Genomic DNA, 18106 nt, shown 5'->3' on the forward strand with positions numbered 1-18106 from the left:
CATCACTGCACTCCAGCCTGGCGACAGAGCAAGAGTCTGTCTCCAAAAAAAACAAAAAAGTGACAAATTGGAAAAGCTCTAAATGTACATCTGTAGGGAAGTACTTAAATTATGTCTACAAGTACTATGTGGATTTTTTTTCATAAATTTGAATATAATGTGAAATCAGAAAAAAAATGGTCATCAAATAATGTTAAGGACATTTATTAAGTGCACCAAAACATTATGTTATAAACCTTAAACATACACAATTTAAACATGTTAAGGGCCTAGCCAGAGCAATTGGCAAGAGAAAGAAATAAAGAGTATCGAGCCGGGCGCTGTGGCTCAAGCCTGTAATCCCAGCACTTTGGGAGGCCGAGGCGGGCGGATCACAAGGTCAGGAGATCGAGACCACAGTGAAACCCCGTCTCTACTAAAAATACAAAAAATTAGCCGGGCGCGGTGGCGGGCGCCTGTAGTCCCAGCTACTCAGGAGGCTGAGCCAGGAGAATGGCGGGAACCCGGGAGGCGGAGCTTGCAGTGAGCCGAGATCGCGCCACTGCACTCCAGCCTGGGCAACAGCCTGAGACTCCGTCTCAAAAAAAAAAAAAAAAAAGAGTATCGAGATTGGGAATGAGGATCAAATGGCCTATTTGCAGACAATATGATCTTAGCAGTTGACCCTTAAACAACACAGGTTTGAACTTCACAGATTACTTATATGTAAATTTTCTTCCATCTCCATCTCTGCTACCCTTGAGCCAGCAAGACCAACCCCTGCTGTTCCTCCTCAGCCTGCTCAGTGTGAAGATAAGTGTGACTTCATGATGATCCACTTCCACTTAATGAGTAGTAAATATATTTTCTCTTCCTTATGGTTATAAATAACATTTCCTTTTCTCTAGTTTATTTTAAGAAGAGAGTATATGATACATATAATGTATAAAATATGTGTTAATTGATTGTTTATGTTATTGGTAATGGTTCTGGTCAACAGTAGGTTATTAGTAGCTGTGTTTTAGGAGAGTCAAAAGTTATACATGGGCTGGGCACGGTAGCTCACGCCTGTAATCCCAGCACTTTGGGAGGCCGAGGCGGGCAGATGGCTTGTGTTCAGGAGTTCAAGACCAGCCTGGGCAACATGACAAAACTCTGTCTCTACCATACAAAAAATTAATTGGGTGTGGTGGTGCGCCTGTGGTCCCAGGTACTTGGGAGGTTGAGGTGGGAGGATCACTTGAGCTTGGGGAGGTGGAGGTTAAAGTGAGCTGAGTTTGCACCACCATTTAAAATAGCTATAAAAATAAAAATACCTAGAAATAAATTTAACCAAGTCAGTGAAAGATATCTACCAGGAGAACTATAACACAGAGATGAAAGAAATTGAAGGAGACACACACACACACACACACACACACACACACACACACACACACAAAGAAAGAAAAGAAGAAAAGGGAAAGAAATAGAAATGGAAAAAAAAAATTCTAAAATTCATATGGAATCACAAAAGACTCCAAATAGACAAAGTGATCCTGAGCAAAAAGAACAAAATTAAACACTACTTGACTTCAAAATATACTAAAAAACTATTGTAACCAAAACAGCATGGTACTGACATAAAAATAGAAACTCAGACCAATGGAACAGAATTGAAAACCCAGAAATAAATCCACATTTGCAGTCAACTGATTTTTGAGAAAGGCACAAGAGGAAAGAAAAATCTTTCCAGCAAACGGTGCTGGAAAACTGGATATCCATATGCAGAAGAATGAAACTAGTCATCAGGGAAAGGCAAATCAAAACTACAATGAAATTTCATTTCACCCCAGTTAGAATGGCTATTATCAAAAAACACAAAAAATAATAAACACCACCAGGTGCGGTGGCTCACACCTGTAATCCCAGCACTTTGGGAGGCCGAGCAGGTGGGTCACAAGGTCAGGAGATCGAGACCATGCTGGTTAACATGGTGAAACCCTGTCTCTACTAAAAATACAAAAAATTAGCTGGGCTTGGTGGCGGGCACCTGTAGTCCCAGCTACTCAGGACGCTGAGGCAGGAGAATGGCATGAACCCGGGAGGCGGAGGTTGCAGTGAGCCAAGATGGTGCCACTGCACTCCATCCAGCCTGGGTGACAGAGCGAGACTCTGTCTCAAAAAATAAAATTAAATAAATAAATAAACACCAGCAAGGGTACAGAGAAAATGGAACTCTTATGCACTGTTGGTGGAAATGTAAATTAGTACAGCCATTATAGAGAATAGTATGGAGGTCTCTCAAAAAACTACAAATAGAACTGCCATTTGATCCAGCAATCTTGCTACTAGGTGTATATTCAAACGAAAGGAAATCAGTATATTGAAGTGATAGCTGCACCCCCATGTTTATTGCAGCAGTATTCACAATAGCCAAGATATGGAATCAACCTAAGTGTCCATCAACAAATGAATGTATAGATAAAGAAAATGTGGTACATATACATAACAAAATACTATTTAGTTGTTAAAAAAGAATGAAATTCAGTCATTCCCAGCAACATGAATGAGTCTGGAGGACACTATGTTAAGTGAAATAAGCCAGGCACAGGATGGTAAATACTACATGTTCTCATTCAGATGAGAAAGTTAAATAAGTTGATCTCATAGAAGCAGAATAGTGGTCACTAGAGGATGAGAAGGGTAGGGGGGAGGAAGAGATTGGGAGAGGTTAATTAAAGAATACAACCAGGCCGGGCGCGGTGGCTCAAGCCTGTAATCCCAGCACTTTGGGAGGCCGAGACGGGCGGATCACGAGGTCAGGAGATCGAGACCATCCTGGCTAACACGGTGAAACCCCGTCTCTACTAAAAAATACAAAAAACTAGCCGGGCGAGGTGGCGGGCGCCTGTAGTCCCAGCTACTCGGGAGGCTGAGGCAGGAGAACGGGCGTGAACCCGGGAGGCGGAGCTTGCAGTGAGCTGAGATCTGGCCACTGCACTCCAGCCTGGGCGACAGAGCGGGACTCCGTCTCAAAAAAAAAAAAAAAAAAAAAAAAAAAAAGAATACAACCAGCTTGATAGGAACAAGTTGAGGTGTTCTATAGTGCTCTAAGCTGACTATCGTGAACGATACTTTATTATATATTTTCAAGTAGTTGGAAAAGAGGATTTTGAATATTCCCAACACAAAGAAATGATAAACGTTTGAGGTGACAGATATGCTAATTATCCTGATTTGCTACTGCACATTGAATGTATCAAAATACCACTATGTAGCCCATAAATATGTACAATTTTTGTGTGTCAATTTTTAAAACTTAAAAAAAGCTTTCCTAGTCCAAGGCCAGCATTTCCTAAGTGAGCCTTTCCTGTTTAGCTGCAGTCAGAAGGTAGCAGAGTCACCTAGCAGCAGCTTGCAAATGTGCAAATTGCCCTCAGGGATGTGGTAGACACTAGTCCTCCTCCCGCTGCATGCAGAATGTACAGGGATGGGGCGGGTTAGGGAGGATTTCATTCCAGGGCTTTAACCCTCCACTTCTCCAGTCTTTCTCCCTCCACCCAAAAAAGATTTAAAAAGCTAAGAATAAAAGGTAGAACACCAAATTGTGTTCACACTATACTTTTAAATATGTATAAACGATGAGCACGTGTGAATAAAGATCAGAAAGACCCAAAAATAATTGTTGTAAATCTTTGGTGGGATTGTGGACATAAATCTTTCGATAATTACGAGTTTTACTATTACCGTTTCCTCCGCCACACTAAAAATCCACGAGATCACGAACTATCTTGTTCATCTTTGGAATACCAGGGCCTGCTTCAGGCTAGAGACATTTATTTAAGAAACGAATGGAGAAATGAACAAATGCATAAATAAAATGTTTTAAAGTTAAATAACATTTTTAAAGGGGGATTCTCTTTTCTTTTCTTTCTTTTTTTTTTTTTTTTTTTTTGAGATGGAGTCTTGCTCTGTCACCCAGGCTGGAGTGCAGTGGTGTGATCTCAGCTCACTGCAACCTCTGCCTCCTGGGGTCAAGCGATTCTCCTGTCTCAGCCTCCCAAGTAGATGGGATTACTGTGAGTCCCTCGGAAATGCAGAATGAGTGTTGTGTCTAACTGCCCATCCTACCAGGACACTGGTAGTGTGGTGTGGTTTAGAATTTTCTAATAGCAAATGTTTCAAAATTTGATCTTTGTAACACAGGCCCAAAGGTTGATTGAAGAGCTTGCTTTCACTGTAGCTTAATAAAATGAATCCTCTACCTCTGTGCAAAACAGCAGTGTCCAAAGTGGATTTGCTTCCTAACATAGTAGGCACTGAGTTTCACACAAGGTTAATTTTTGTGTGTGTGTTTCAAAACTATCATGCTCATTGAAAATTAAAGAAAGCAGCATAAAAACATCAATACAATACTCTGTGGATGTGTGCTGGCCTCCCTTGGGCCTTGGCAGGAAGGTCACATTGCTTGGTGAAGACAAAGTCTTTTGAGATATTTCTGGTAAATTTTTGTGCATATTGGAAGACTAAATTAAATCTTGCTTCACAGGATCATGTCCTTACATTTTTTTTAAATTTAGAAAGAAGTAAATTGGGAAAGATGATTTATGATTCTTCAGGTCATTATTTGAAGATGGTATTGCCTGACCAAATTATACCACTTATATCATGATGTACGTTAATTTCACAAGTGAATATTATTACTGCTTAAGTATACACATGCTTTGTTAGATTTTTATAAAACAGGCTCTTGTCATCAGGCCCTATTATCTTTTTACTCACAAGGAAACCAAGAAACCAGAAGCTGAGTAACTTAGCTGTACCAAAATTAATCACTGATAGGGGGGAATCAGGAAGAATAGATTCCCTACTCTATTAAATCAATTTTTAATTTTTTAAAAGAGATTTTTTGGAGGGAATGGTGGCTCACGCCTGAAATCCCAGCACTTTGGGAGGCCAAGGCAGGTGGATCACTTGAGGTCAGGCGTTCAAGACCAGCCTGGCCAACATGGTGAAACCCCGTCTCTATTAAAAATACAAAACTTAGCCATGCGTCATGGTGTGCACCTGTAATCCCAGCTATTTGGGCAGCTGAAACATGAAAATTGCTTGAACCCGGGAGGCAGAGGTTGCAGTGAGCTGAAATTGCACTACTGCACTCAAGCCTGGGCACCAGAGCAAGACTCCATACCAAAAAATAAAAATAAAAAATAAAAGAGATTTTTGCAAGTTTCTGATTTCTACAAAGTCCTTGATTTCTCTCTTTCCTTCTCCCTCCCTCCCTCCTTCCCTCCTTCCCTCCTTCCTCTAGTTTGCTGATAAGTATTTAACAATCCACTCTCTGTGGGGAGAAACACGATTTGTAGAGCATGCCAGAGCCCTGGTGTAAATCTAGCCATGGCTGTAAACCATGTCTGATTTCCAACGGTGCTGAAAATTTCACAGTTGGCTTTCATAAAGGTGGTATGAGTGATCTTCACCATTGGATGCCTCCTTTATTAAAAATAAAAACATTAAAAATAATAAAGCCCTAGACTTCTGAGGATTTGCATAAAGAACTTTTAATGACAAATAGATTTTTAGTTTAATAGTAGAAAAAAGGAAAAAATGATACCTAGAAGGGAAAAGAAGGAAAAAAAAAATAGAAGTAGCTGCCTTAATTGACAATAAAAGCACTTAGTTTATGTTGCATACCTAAAAGGTCAGCCTGGACTAACTCCTTTTCACTGCATCATTCCAGCATGATGTGCAGAGGTTGGTAGAAGGACCAGGTATTGGGAGGTAGGGCTGTGTTGTACTACTGTACAACTTTCAGTATGCTGAGACCACAACATGTTCCAAAATGTGGCAGCTGGTTGAGCATGGTAGCTCACACCTGTAATCCCAGCAGTTTGGGAGCCTGAGGTAGGCAGATTATTTGAGGCCAAGAGGTCGAGACCAGCCTGGCAACACAGTGAGGCTTCGTCTTTACAAATAATTTGAAAATTAGCCGGGCATGATGGTGAGCACCTAAGGTTTCAGCTACTCAGGAGGCTGAGGTGGAGGATCGCTTGAGCCCTGATGTTGAGGCTGCAGTGAGCTGTGACAGTGCCACTGCACTCCAGTTTGGGTGACAGAGTGAGACCCTGTCTCAAAAAATAATGGTAATAATAAAATAAAATGTGGCAATATATGATGGAATTTCTGAATTGGGTTAGTTACTTTCCTTGCCTTTTGTTTCTTTTTATTATCCACTAGAGATCAGCAAATAATGCAGGTAATCAAAAGTTGCAAACAAACAAACAAACAAAAAAAAACATGAGTTTTCATAGATGACTCCCCATGACTTCTTCCCTTCACATTTAGCCACAGCTGCCAAACCGCTTCCTAAGCGTGGCAAGTTCAGCTTCCTTCTCACTTTCAGCTTCAAATGGACTTTTGGACTACCTGGGTGTTCCTTTATTTGTCTTCTTCTGATTTCCTATGTCAAAGATAAACAAGGTGGAAGGACAGATAATCAGTTATACACTAATGCAATGTGAAAAGAGTCTAGCATGAACTGAACTCAACTTCTGAACCCAATTGGAGGTGACTAGGCATTTTAAAGGAAGAATGAGGGAAGAGGCAAGGGTAAGTGAGGGCTCAGGAGAGTCAGGGAAACAAAAAAATTACAAAAAGCAGAAGTGGGGGGGCGGTAAATTAGCCCATTCTATGTTGCTATAAAGGAATACCTGAGACCAGGTAATTTATCAAGAAAAGAGGTTTATTTGACTCATGGTTCTGCAGGCTGTATGAGAAGCATGGTGCCGCATCTGGTGAGGACCTCAGGAAGCTTACCATCATGGCAGAAGGTGAAGAGGGGGCAGGCACGTCACATGGAGAGAGTGGGGGCAAGACAGAGAGGAGGCAATGCCTGGCTGTCTTAAACAAGTAGCTCTTGCATGAACTAATAGAGTGAGAACTCACTTATTACTATGGGGATGGCACCAGGCCATTCACGAAGGATTTGCTTCCGTGACCCAACTGAGAGGTGAAGCCGGCTGGGCCTCTGGGTCAGGTGGGGACTTGGAGAACTTTTCTCTCCAGCTAAAGGATTGTAAACGCACCAATCAGTGCTCTGGATCTAGCTAAATGTTTGTAAATGCACCAATCAGCACTCTAAAAATGCACCAATCCGGGCTCCGTGTCTAGCTAAAGGTTTGTAAATGCACCAATCAGCACTCTGTAAGAACAGACCAATCAGCAGGATGTGGGCGGGGCCAAATAAGGGAATAAAAGCTGGCCACCCAAGCCAGCAGTGGCAACCCGCTAGGGTCCCCTTCCATGCGCTGTGGAAGCTTTGTTCTTTTGCTCTTCACAATAAATCTTGCTGCTGCTCACTCTTTGGGTTCACACTACCTTTTTGAGTGGTAACACCCACTGCAAAGGTCTGCAGCCTCACTCGTGAAGTCAGCGAGACCATGAACCTACCAGAAGGAACAAACAACTCTGGACGTGCCACCTTTAAGAGCTGTAACATTCACTGCGAAGGTCTGTGACTTTACTCCTGAAGTCAGCAAGACCACGAACCCACCAGAAGGAAGAAACTCTGGACACATCTGAACATCTGAAGGAACAAACTCCAGACACACTATCTCTAAGAACTGTAACACTCACCACAAGCATCTGCGGCTTCATTCTTGAAGTCAGCGAGACAAAGAACCCACCAGAAGGAACCAATTCTGGACACACAACCGCCTCCCACTAGGCCCCACCTCCAACACTGGGGATCACATTTCAACATGAGATTTGGAGGGGACAGGCATTCAAACTACACTGGGGGACTCGATCCACGTGAAACTTCTCTGGGTTTGCTAACTCACTGGTGCTTTTGGAAGCTAGGCACCTAGCCCCCCAAAGAGGCTGGGTGACAGCGGCTCTGTCTTCAGGTGTTGGCTAGAACAAGCAGCAAATTCTTGGGGCAGGCTTGAGCTTTCTCTCAGGCAGCTATGTGAAGAATAGGGGTAGGGTCATGCCGGCAAAGGGGCCTTGAGCTGTTAGAAACTGCATTACTGTTTGTTCAAGTCTTTACAGGCCAAGGATGAGACTCGTGCATAACCGGGCTCAGAGGAGCCTGGCTAGAGCTTGGTTGTGGAGAGGATCTTTGTCACCTGACTAGAGCTTGGTTGAGGAGAGTGACAGGTGAAGCCGACTGGGCTTCTGGGTAGGGTGGGGACTTGGAGAATTTTTCTGTTTAGCTAAAAGATTGTAAATGCACCAATCAGTGCTCTGTGTCTAGATAAGGTTTGTAAATGCACCAATCAGCACTCTGTGTCTAACTAATTGGTTGGGGACTTGGAGGACTTTTCTCTCTAGCTAAAGGATTGTAAATGTACCAATCAGTGCTCTGTGTCTAGCTAAAGGTTTGTAAACACACCAATAAGCACTCTGTAAAAATGCACCAATCAGCACTCTGTGTCTAGCTAAAGGTTTGTAAATGCACCAATCAGCACTCTGTAAAAACGGACCAATCAGTGCTCTGTAAAATGGAACAATCAGCACTCTGTAAAATGGACTAATCAGAGCTCTGTGAAATGGACCAATCAGCAGGATGTGGGCGGGGCCAAATAAGGGAATAAAAGCTGGCCACCCAAGCCAGCCCCAGCAACCTGCTTGGGTCATCTTCCGTGCTGTGGAATCTTTGTTCTTTTGATCTTCACAGTGAATCTTGCTGCTGCTCACTCATTGGGTGTGCACTACCTTTATGAGCTGTAACACTCACCATGAAGGTCTGCAACTTCACACCTGAAGCCAGCGAGACCACGAACCCACCAGGAGGAGCGAACAACTCTGGAGGCGCCACCTTTAAGAGGTGCAACACTCACTGTGAAGGTCTGCGGCTTCACTCCTGAAGTCAGCAAGACCACGAACCCACTAGAAGGAATAAACTCCAGACACATCTGAACATCTGAAGGAACAAACTCTGGACACACCATCTGTAAGAACTTTCTCACCGCGAGGGTCTGCAGCTTCATTCTTGAAGTCAGTGAGACCAAGAACCTGCTGGAAGGAACCAATTCCAGACACAAGAGGATTTTTGTCACCTGGCTAGAGCTTGGTCGAGGAGATGATCTTTGTCACCTGGCTAGAGTTTGTTGGAGGAGAGGATCTTTGTCACCTGGTTAGAGCTTGGTTGAGGAGAGGATCTTTGTCACCTAGGAAACAGTCACAGCTGATGTTGCAGGTATTATTCTCTCTTCTCCTGCCCCTAGTTCTACCCTTCATTCTCGAGCTTCAGAAGACCCGGCTTCTGGCTTTGTGACGGTGATGGTTAACAGCCTGTCCCCAAGCCAACCTTGTCTTCTTTTGGAGGAGGAGGGGGTCTTCCCTTTTTCTTGGCACTAACCTTGGTGCAGAAATTAAGCTGTCTCCTGGCCCCTGGAGCAAATGAATTCCTTCGAACTCCTTTAGATGAAGAATTACTTCAAGAAGGGCCAGACCTGGGACTGCTCTACACAAAAGCAAATTGTTCCAAGATTCTTGTCACAGTAAGTTGGTTTTGCCTGCTTTTGAGCTTTAGATGAAAGAAATGACATAGACGTTCTGTTTGGCTTTCTGCTCAGATTAGTGTTTGTGGGATTCATTCATATTGTTGCGTGTTATGATGGACAAAAAAATTAAGTTCCCTGGAAGCAACAGGAACAGGCCTCAGTGTCAGAACTGCAGATGGTGGGGTGCGATTCCCACAGCCGCCCCTCGGGCCCTTCTGAAAATCAGCCCCTGCTCCTTTAAAAAACTTACGATTACAAATTTTCAAATAATTATCATATAAATTGTTTAAAAATTTTGAACAATATAGAAAGGTAAAAAGTATGAACCCCTTTCTCTTGCATAATTTATACAAACCCACTTCCCAGTAATAATCACTGTTACTGTTAACAATGGCTAACATTTATTGAGTAGTTACCATGTGTAAGACATGTTTCTAAGCATTTTACAGTTATTAAGATTTATAATGTATTCTTAACATTCTGTGTGCATATACATACATCTTTTTTGTCTTAAATATACTCTTGTAATGTTAGGAGATATGGACAATTTTCCATGTCACTATACACAGTTTTTTTTTTAGGGACATAGTCTTGCTCTGTTGCCCAGGCTGCAGTGCAGTAGTGTGATCATGATTTACTATAACCTGGAACTCTTGGGCTCAAGGAATCTTCCCACCTCAACCTCCCAAGTAGCTAGGACTACAGAGGCACATCACCACACCCAGCTAGTTAAAATAAAATAAAATAAAAAACTTTTTTTTAAGAGATGGGGTCTTGCTACATTGCCTAGGCTGCTCTCAAACTTCTGGACTCGTGATCTTCCTGCCTTGGGCTCCCAAAGCGCTGGGATTACAGGCATTGAGTCTCTGTGCCCAGCCAACTTCATTCTTTTTTGTTGTTGTTGTGTGTTTTTTACCTAGAACCACCTGAATAGTCATACTTCGTTCTTTATAGCTGTACAGTTCCTATGGAATGAATAGGACACAATGATTTATTTCATAATTCCTCTGATAAAGGACATTGCATTTGTTTCTACTTTTTGTTATTACAAAGCAATGCTGCAATGACCATTATGTTAGTCCATTTTTGCGTTGCTATAAAGGAATGCCTGAGGCTGGTTAATTTATTAAGAAAAAAGGTTTTATTTTGGCTCATGGTTCTGCAGGAAGTACATAAAGCATAGTGTCAGCATGTGCTTCTGGTGAGGCCTCAGGAAGCTTCCAGTGGTGGCAGAAGGTGAAGTGGAGCTAATGTACCACATGGTGAGAGAGGGAGCGAGAGAGAGAAGGATGAGTTAGGCTCTTTCAACCACCAGCTCTTGTATGAACTCATACAGAGAGAACTCACTCATTATCCTGGCGATGGCACCAAGCCATTCATGAGGGATCCACCCCCGTGACCCAAACATCTCCCACCAGGCCCCATCTCCAGCGCTGGGGATGACATTTCAACATGTGATTTGGGGGAGCCAAACATCCAAACCATGGCAAGCATTGTTGCCAAAATACACACACACACACACACACACACACACACACACAGTTTTTAGTTTTAGGGTTTCTTTTCTTTTCTTTTCGATGAAGTCTGGCACTGTCGCCCAGGCTGGAGTGCAGTGGTCAGATCTCAGCTCACTGCAAGCTCCGCCTCCCGGGTTTGCGCCATTCTCCTGCCTCAGCCTCCCGAGTAGCTGGGACTACAGGCGCCCGCCACCTCGCCCGGCTAGTTTTTTGTATTTTTTAGTAGAGACCCGGTTTCACCAGGTTAGCCAGGATGGTCTCGATCTCCTGACCTCATGATCCGCCCGTCTCAGCCTCCCAAAGTGCTGGGATTACAGGCTTGAGCCACTGCACCTGGCCTTTTTTTTTTTTCTTTTAAGAGACAATGTCTCACTTTGTCACCCAGGCTGGAGTGTAGCTCACTATAACCTCCAACAACCAGGTTGGGACCAAAGGTGCGTGTCACTGTACCCGGCTCTGTAAGATTATTTTGTAGCGACTGTTTACTCCACTAGAATGTAAACTTCTTGAGGGCAGGGGCTTTATTTGTTGCCATATCCCCAGTACTTTATTCTTAGTGCCTAGTATATAGTTAAGTGTGTAAAATACTTGAATGCTTACTACTTTATACCCACCAGATGGACATGAATGAAGCTTGAGAATACCAAGTGCTGACAAGGATGTAAAGCAAGAGGATTCTAGTATCCTGCTGAGAGTGAAAATTAGTGCGTGTGCTTTAAAGAGCAATGAGATAACTCAAATGTGAATATTCTAGCACCAACCATTTTCATTCCTGACATATATTCGATATACTTTCACACAGGTGCTTCAGGAGAAATGCACAAGAATTTTATTGTAGCATTCTTTGTATTGTACAAAAGCACTATACAAAATTGTTCAAAAGCATTGTAGAATTTGGTGTATTTCTCTCTCTCTCCACACACGTATCACAGACATTTTTTAAAATTCTGAATCATTTGGGAATAAGTTCATGACATCATGACCAAATAAGAAAGTTGCAGGATTAACATTTACAAAATATGCAAAATATGCAAAACAGTACTATATTTATAAATACATATATAACAAGCAGAAAGATAGGAATAGGAATAATAAACACTGAATTCAGGCAAGTGGCCACCTCGGGGACAGGAAAGGAAATGTATTCAGGAATGAATACCTGGAAACCTCGCTATCTGGAATATTTTTCTTAAGCTGTGTTAAGGGCACATATTTGTTATTGGCTGTACCTTTTTTGCAAGACTAATATATTTCATAATTTTTTTAAGCATCCATTTATTCCTATTTTAATGAGAGTTTTTAAAAATCAGAGGCCGGGCGCGGTGGCTCAAGCCTGTAATCCCAGCACTTTGGGAGGCCGAGACGGGCGGATCACGAGGTCAGGAGATCGAGACCATCCTGGCTGACACGGTGAAACCCCGTCTCTACTAAAAAAATACAAAAAACTAGCCGGGCGAGGTGGCAGGCGCCTGTAATCCCAGCTACTCGGGAGGCTGAGGCAGGAGAATGGCGTGAACCCGGGAGGCGGAGCTTGCAGTGAGCTGAGATCCGGCCACTGCACTCCAGCCTGGGTGGCAGAGCGAGACTCCGTCTCAAAAAAAAAAAAAAAAATAAAAAAAAAATAAAAATCAGGAATGGGCTGGGTGCAGTGGCTCATGCCTGTAATCCCAGCACTTTGGGAGGTCGAGGTGGCTGGATCACCTGAGGTCAGGAGTTTGAGACCAGCCTGGTCAACAAGGTGAAACCCCATCTCTACTAAAAACACAAAAATTAGCCAGGCCTGGGGGCGCGAACCTGTAATCCCAGCTACTCAGGAGCCTGAGGCAGGAGAATTGCTTGAACCCGGCAGGCGGAAGTTGCAGTGAGCCGAGATCGCGCCACCGCAGTGCAGCCTGGGCGACAGAGGGAGACTCCGTCTCAAAAAAAGAAAAGAAAAAAGAAAGGGAAAAAAAGGAAGAAAAGCAAGCAAGTAAAGAAGCTCAAAGGTTCTTGGCGTGGGCCACCGGCAGGTTTTCTCGCACTCTTTGCGCCACGCCCACGTGCAACAAGAAGAAACGGCTGCCGCCTCCAGCTTCCAGCAGGGCGGGAAGATGCGCTGCGCGGGGCGGCCAGAGCCGTGCAGGAAAAACGGCAGGAGGGAACTATGGGCCGCGGTGGGCGCCTGCCAGGCTTGGAAGCGGACTGGCAGCCAGAGCCACCGCCCAAGGAAGCCTCGCGTCCGAGGCCTCCCGGGCAAGCAGCGGCTCTGCGGCTCCGGCGCCAGACGGCGTGGGCCTGGGCGCGGCCCTGGCGCGGCGGCGCGCGCGGGGTGAAGAGAGCGCGGCGCTGGCGGCGGCGACGCGGCGGTTGCTGCGCCGGGTACTGGGGTCGCTGCCGGAGGCGCAGGCGCCGTGGACTCAGCGCGCCCCGGGCCTGGGCTCGCAGTGGACTCGTCATGGCGACCGAGCAGAGGCCTTTCCACCTGGTGGTGTTCGGCGCCTCTGGCTTCACCGGCCAGTTCGTGACCGAGGAGGTGGCCCGGGAGCAGGTGGACCCGGAGCGGAGCTCCCGCCTGCCCTGGGCGGTGGCGGGCCGCTCCCGGGAGAAGCTGCAGCGGGTGCTGGAGAAGGCGGCCCTGAAGCTGGGTAAAGGGGCGGGCGGGACGGGGCTGCGCGGTGGCTGGGCCGGGGACCCCGCGTCGCCCCAAACCAGCGTTTCTCCGCAGGGGTGCGTGTCCCCGAGCCCTGCGTGAGGACAGGAAGAGGAGAGGGAGGGATGTTTCAAGTATTGCCACAGCTTTGTTCCACCTCCTTAACTATATACGTGTGTGTGTATATACACCAGGGATACACTGAACACACACACACACACACACACACACACACACACACACACACACACACACATTTCCTCCTGTTTCCCGCATTTGCATTTCTGCCTCAGTTTGGGGAGTTCCCCTGGCGAAATGGCCAAGAACTTGAGTTGCCCTCTCTCTGCTTCATCCTGCCCCGCAGCAGGGGCACCTGTTGCGTCTGCGGGTTTCTTAATATTTGGTCGGAGAGGAGGGGAGGGCTTTGGTCTCTTGGAGATCGTAGTCTCCCTTTGCCTCGTGTTTTGAGGACGGGAGAGCAAACTTAAGAGTTGTATTGACAGTGTCTTTGTGGCTATTCTGTTTTAGTTTCTTTTCTGTGTGTAAGAATACTCCAGCAGCCTTCCTCTTCAGAGAATAAAAAGTGTGTATTTCTGGTTTAGACGCTTACTTATTCTAAGCATTCAGGTAGCATATATTCATTGATTCTGTAAGCATTCGGGTAGCGTCTATTTATTGAGTGACCTTGTCCTTGCTGAGACCTGTCCCGAGTCTGGGGTGCAGGATGGGACAGAGAGGAGACAGACGCAGGGATCCTGCTGCCTTCATGGCTGGGGAGACATCTGACTTACGACTCCGTAGCCTTTAAATTTGGCTATTAACTCCCCACCGTAGATTTCCCTTACACAGACACCCGTTAGAGTTCTGGAAATACTACATTCTTTCTGTTTAATCTACTTTCGTACAATGCCCTGCTCGGAGTGCTTTTTGTTCGTGGTTATGTACAGAAGACACCACGTAGGCTGGACTCTCCCACAGCTTTTGATGCTGATACTACCAACACGTAATTCTGACCAAAGAGCTTTTTGGTCGTTATTTTTCCAAGAGAAGTAATTTCACTATTAAAATATATGCTTCCATTTCTTTTTCCGGCTCGGCAAGATCGTACCGGTACAGCCTAGTCACTTACCATATATAATGCCCAAATCCAGTTTTATTGTGGGGGATATACCTTCACCTATTGAAACCTGCATCACTTAGTTGAGCCAGTTAATTCCAATTATTTTCTTATGAGCCTGTGTGTTTATGTAGCGTGTGCTTTTCACCTCAGAGTTCTAATTTTTTTTGTTTGTTTGTTTTTTGTTTTTTTGCCATTCTCCTGCCTCAGCCTGCCGAGTAGCTGGGACTACAGGCGCCCGCCACCACGCCCGGATAATTTTTTGTATTTTTAGTAGAGACGGGGTTTCACCGTGTTAGCCAGGATGGTCTCGATCTGCTGACCTCCTGATTCGCCCGTCTCAGCCTGCCAAAGTGCTGGGATTACAGGCGTGAGCCACCACACCTGGCCCTAATGGTTTTCATGTTAACAGTCTGAGACTCTCCATCACCTACAACTAAATCATGCATAGTGATTGTTTAGTAGTTGATGAGGAACTTTATTTTTTTAAAGACAAGGTGTCATTCTGCTACCCAGGCTGGAGTGCAGTGGCGTGATCACAGCTCGCTGCAGCCTCGACCTCTGTGTCTGAGTGATTCTGCCACCTTAGCCTCCTGAGTAGCTGGGACTACAGGCGTATGCCACCATGTCAGATAATTTTTTTTTTTTTTTTTTTTTTTTTTAGTAGAGACAAGGTCTTGCTATGTTGCCCAAGCTGGTCTGGAATTCCTGAGCTCGAGAAGTCCTTGGCCTCCCAAAGTGCTGAGCCGCTGCCCCTGGCCAAGAAACTATTTTTATGACATAAATTTCTTGTTGGAGAGGAAGTCTGGATAGTTATCTGGTCAGCATTTAAACTTGATCGTTAAATTGTCGTGTTACACAGGGTTGTTATTTACACAACGCTTTTATTAGATTTTTTTTTTAAAGATCAGGTTTTTAGTAACGCTTAGTGTTAACTCAGTTTTCCTCATAACCTTTTCCTTTTTTATTACCTGATTAAAAACAGTTTTATCTTTTGTCTAAACGGGAGAGCTAGCTTTCAGTATATCAGTGTATTTAGTAATTTGCTGGTCACTGATTACTATAAAAAGAAGACAAGCAAGATGTAATCCTCTACCGGAATTTTCTTTACTTCATTTGTTTCTTATTTTAGGAAGACCAACACTGTCGTCTGAAGTTGGAATCATCATTTGTGATATCGCTAATCCAGCCTCGCTTGATGAAATGGCTAAACAGGCAACAGTTGTCCTCAATTGCGTAGGACCAGTAAGTAATCAACCCTTCTTTGTATCAGAACAAACAATCCATTCATTTCTAGCAAAATATTCCAGAGGAACATAAGGGCAGAGGACAGAATTGTTGGTTGAAGGCCTTAACCCCGTATGGGGAGATTTTCCTTCTTGCGAGGAGCAAATGGAGATTACCAAAGTCTCCTGAGAGAGATTGACAGGCTCTCTATGACCCTATCCTTAGGGCATGTGCACTGGCTTGTTGATTGGTTACATCTGTGATTATCAGAATTTTCTTTCCTTTTTACTGTCTGCCCCTTCAGTGTGTATCCCTGGTATATTTTTTATTTATAAATTATATTCTTATATTACTGGGTAAACATATTTTTTAAATGCACAAAAAGAATAAAAAGGACTCATTTATTGAATGAATATTTATTGATACTTACCGTATGTAAAATGCATTATTGCAGGCACGTGGGACACAATGGTGACCGAAACAGAAAATCCCTCATGGAGATTACATTCTTGTGGGGAAGACAGAAAAATAGGATTGTAATAGGAGGTAATGAAAAGTGCTTTGAAGAAGAGTGAAGCCGAGAAAGGAGAAAAGGTGTTGGCATGTCGGTGTTTTTAGATAGATGGTCAGGGAAGGTTTCTGTGAGGAATTGACATATGAACCAAGATCTGAATGAAATGAGAGCAAATTGCATGAACTTTTGAGGAGAGACTTTTCCAGGGAGAGCAGGCACAAAGGTCCTGAGACGCAAGTGTGCTTGGCAAGACGGAAGAGTGTGACAGAGGCCAGTGTGGCTGGGCAGGGCAGGAGGTGGAGAGTGGATCAGAGGGAAACCCAGGAGCTGGGTTGTGTAGGATCTTACCGGCCGTGGTCAGGACGTGGGTTTTTCTTCCAAGTGTGACCAAGAGGCGTTGAATGGTTGAAAGGAAGGGCTTCATCTGATTTAAATTTGAAGTTCTTTGGCTTCTGATTGAAAAAATAGATAACAAGGGATGAGCAATGGAAAGGTCCAAGCACAAGCCCTGGGGTAGTAGTGGTAGAGGTGCTGAGAAGTAGTTAGGTTCAGAGTATATTTTCAAAGGAGAACAGCTTTTTTTTTTTTTTTTTTTTTTTTTTTTTGAGACGGAGTCTGGCTCTGTCATCCAGGCGGGAGTGCAGTGGCCGGATCTCAGCTCACTGCAAGCTCCGCCTCCCGGGTTTACGCCATTCTCCTGCCTCAGCCTCCCGAGTAGCTGGGACTACAGGCGCCCGCCACCTCACCTGGCTAGTTTTTTGTATTTTTTTAGTAGAGACGGGGTTTCACCATGTTAGCCAGGATGGTCTCGATCTCCTGACCTCGTGATTCGCCCGTCTCGGCCTCCCAAAGTGCTGGGATTACAGGCTTGAGCCACCGCGCCCGGCCAGGAGAACAGCTTTTGCTGTTGTACTGAGTATGAAAAAGTCAAGTCACAGGCCATCAGACTTTTGGCCTGTGTAACAAGGTGAGTGTTGGTGACATTTAGTGATCTGAAGAAGCCATCACAGTTGGCAAGATGTTTAAAAATTAAACTTCTAAAATATTAATACTTTTTAATTGAGAGCAAAAGGGTTTGTGAATTGCTATTAAATAAAAATGTTGTGGATTTAGATTCATCTCATTCTTAACTAGCTTAGATTCCATCCATGAGGTCCACTGCTCCACTCTGTAATGGAGGCCCTCATCCATCTCCCTTGCCGTTTTCTCCTCAGTACTCTGGAAAAATCCCAGCCCTGGTTATTCTGTTTACCTTCTCTTCACCTGAACGTGAGTAACCCAATGTGGCTGGAGAAAAGTATATCCCCATGCTAACTGATCACCCTTCAAATATGTGTTTACAAACCACGAGTGGTGCTCAGCACCTCCAGCAGCTCTGCTCAGGAATTCTCAGGAATTCTCTCTCCTGCTCTCTGAAGTAGCTCACAACCTTGTTTTCCTTGCACTTTTAGTATCCCATCTCTCTTTCCTTGTTCTTATCTGATTTTTTTTTTTTAACTATGAAAATAGAAGCTGGTTAATAACAGAATTTCTTTCTTCATCTTCCTACCACCAGATCTATCTACCTACCTACCTGTCGGCCAATCCGCATCGTACCCTGTAGTCTGCCGTATCTCTTGTTCCAAGGAAAAA

The 18106-nt window shown here is 44.4% G+C and overlaps 1 protein-coding gene across 2 annotated transcripts in view; it reads left to right on the forward strand.

Annotated features, from left to right (window-relative positions):
* Window positions 1-12828: 12828 nt before the first annotated feature.
* The window catches only part of SCCPDH (saccharopine dehydrogenase (putative)), a 54023-nt gene continuing 48745 nt past the window's right edge, over window positions 12829-18106 (forward strand). The window contains exons 1-2 of one of the 2 annotated variants that reach the window (XM_050771765.1): window positions 12829-13611; window positions 15866-15978. In XM_050771765.1, coding sequence (XP_050627722.1) covers window positions 13131-13611; window positions 15866-15978 — 594 coding nt within the window. In that variant the 5' untranslated portion in view covers window positions 12829-13130. The remainder of the gene's footprint in view (window positions 13612-15865; window positions 15979-18106) is intronic. The other variant, XM_050771758.1, reaches the window with a different exon arrangement.

Source organism: Macaca thibetana, chromosome 1, assembly GCF_024542745.1.
Source record: "Macaca thibetana thibetana isolate TM-01 chromosome 1, ASM2454274v1, whole genome shotgun sequence".
Classification (NCBI taxonomy): domain Eukaryota; kingdom Metazoa; phylum Chordata; class Mammalia; order Primates; family Cercopithecidae; genus Macaca; species Macaca thibetana.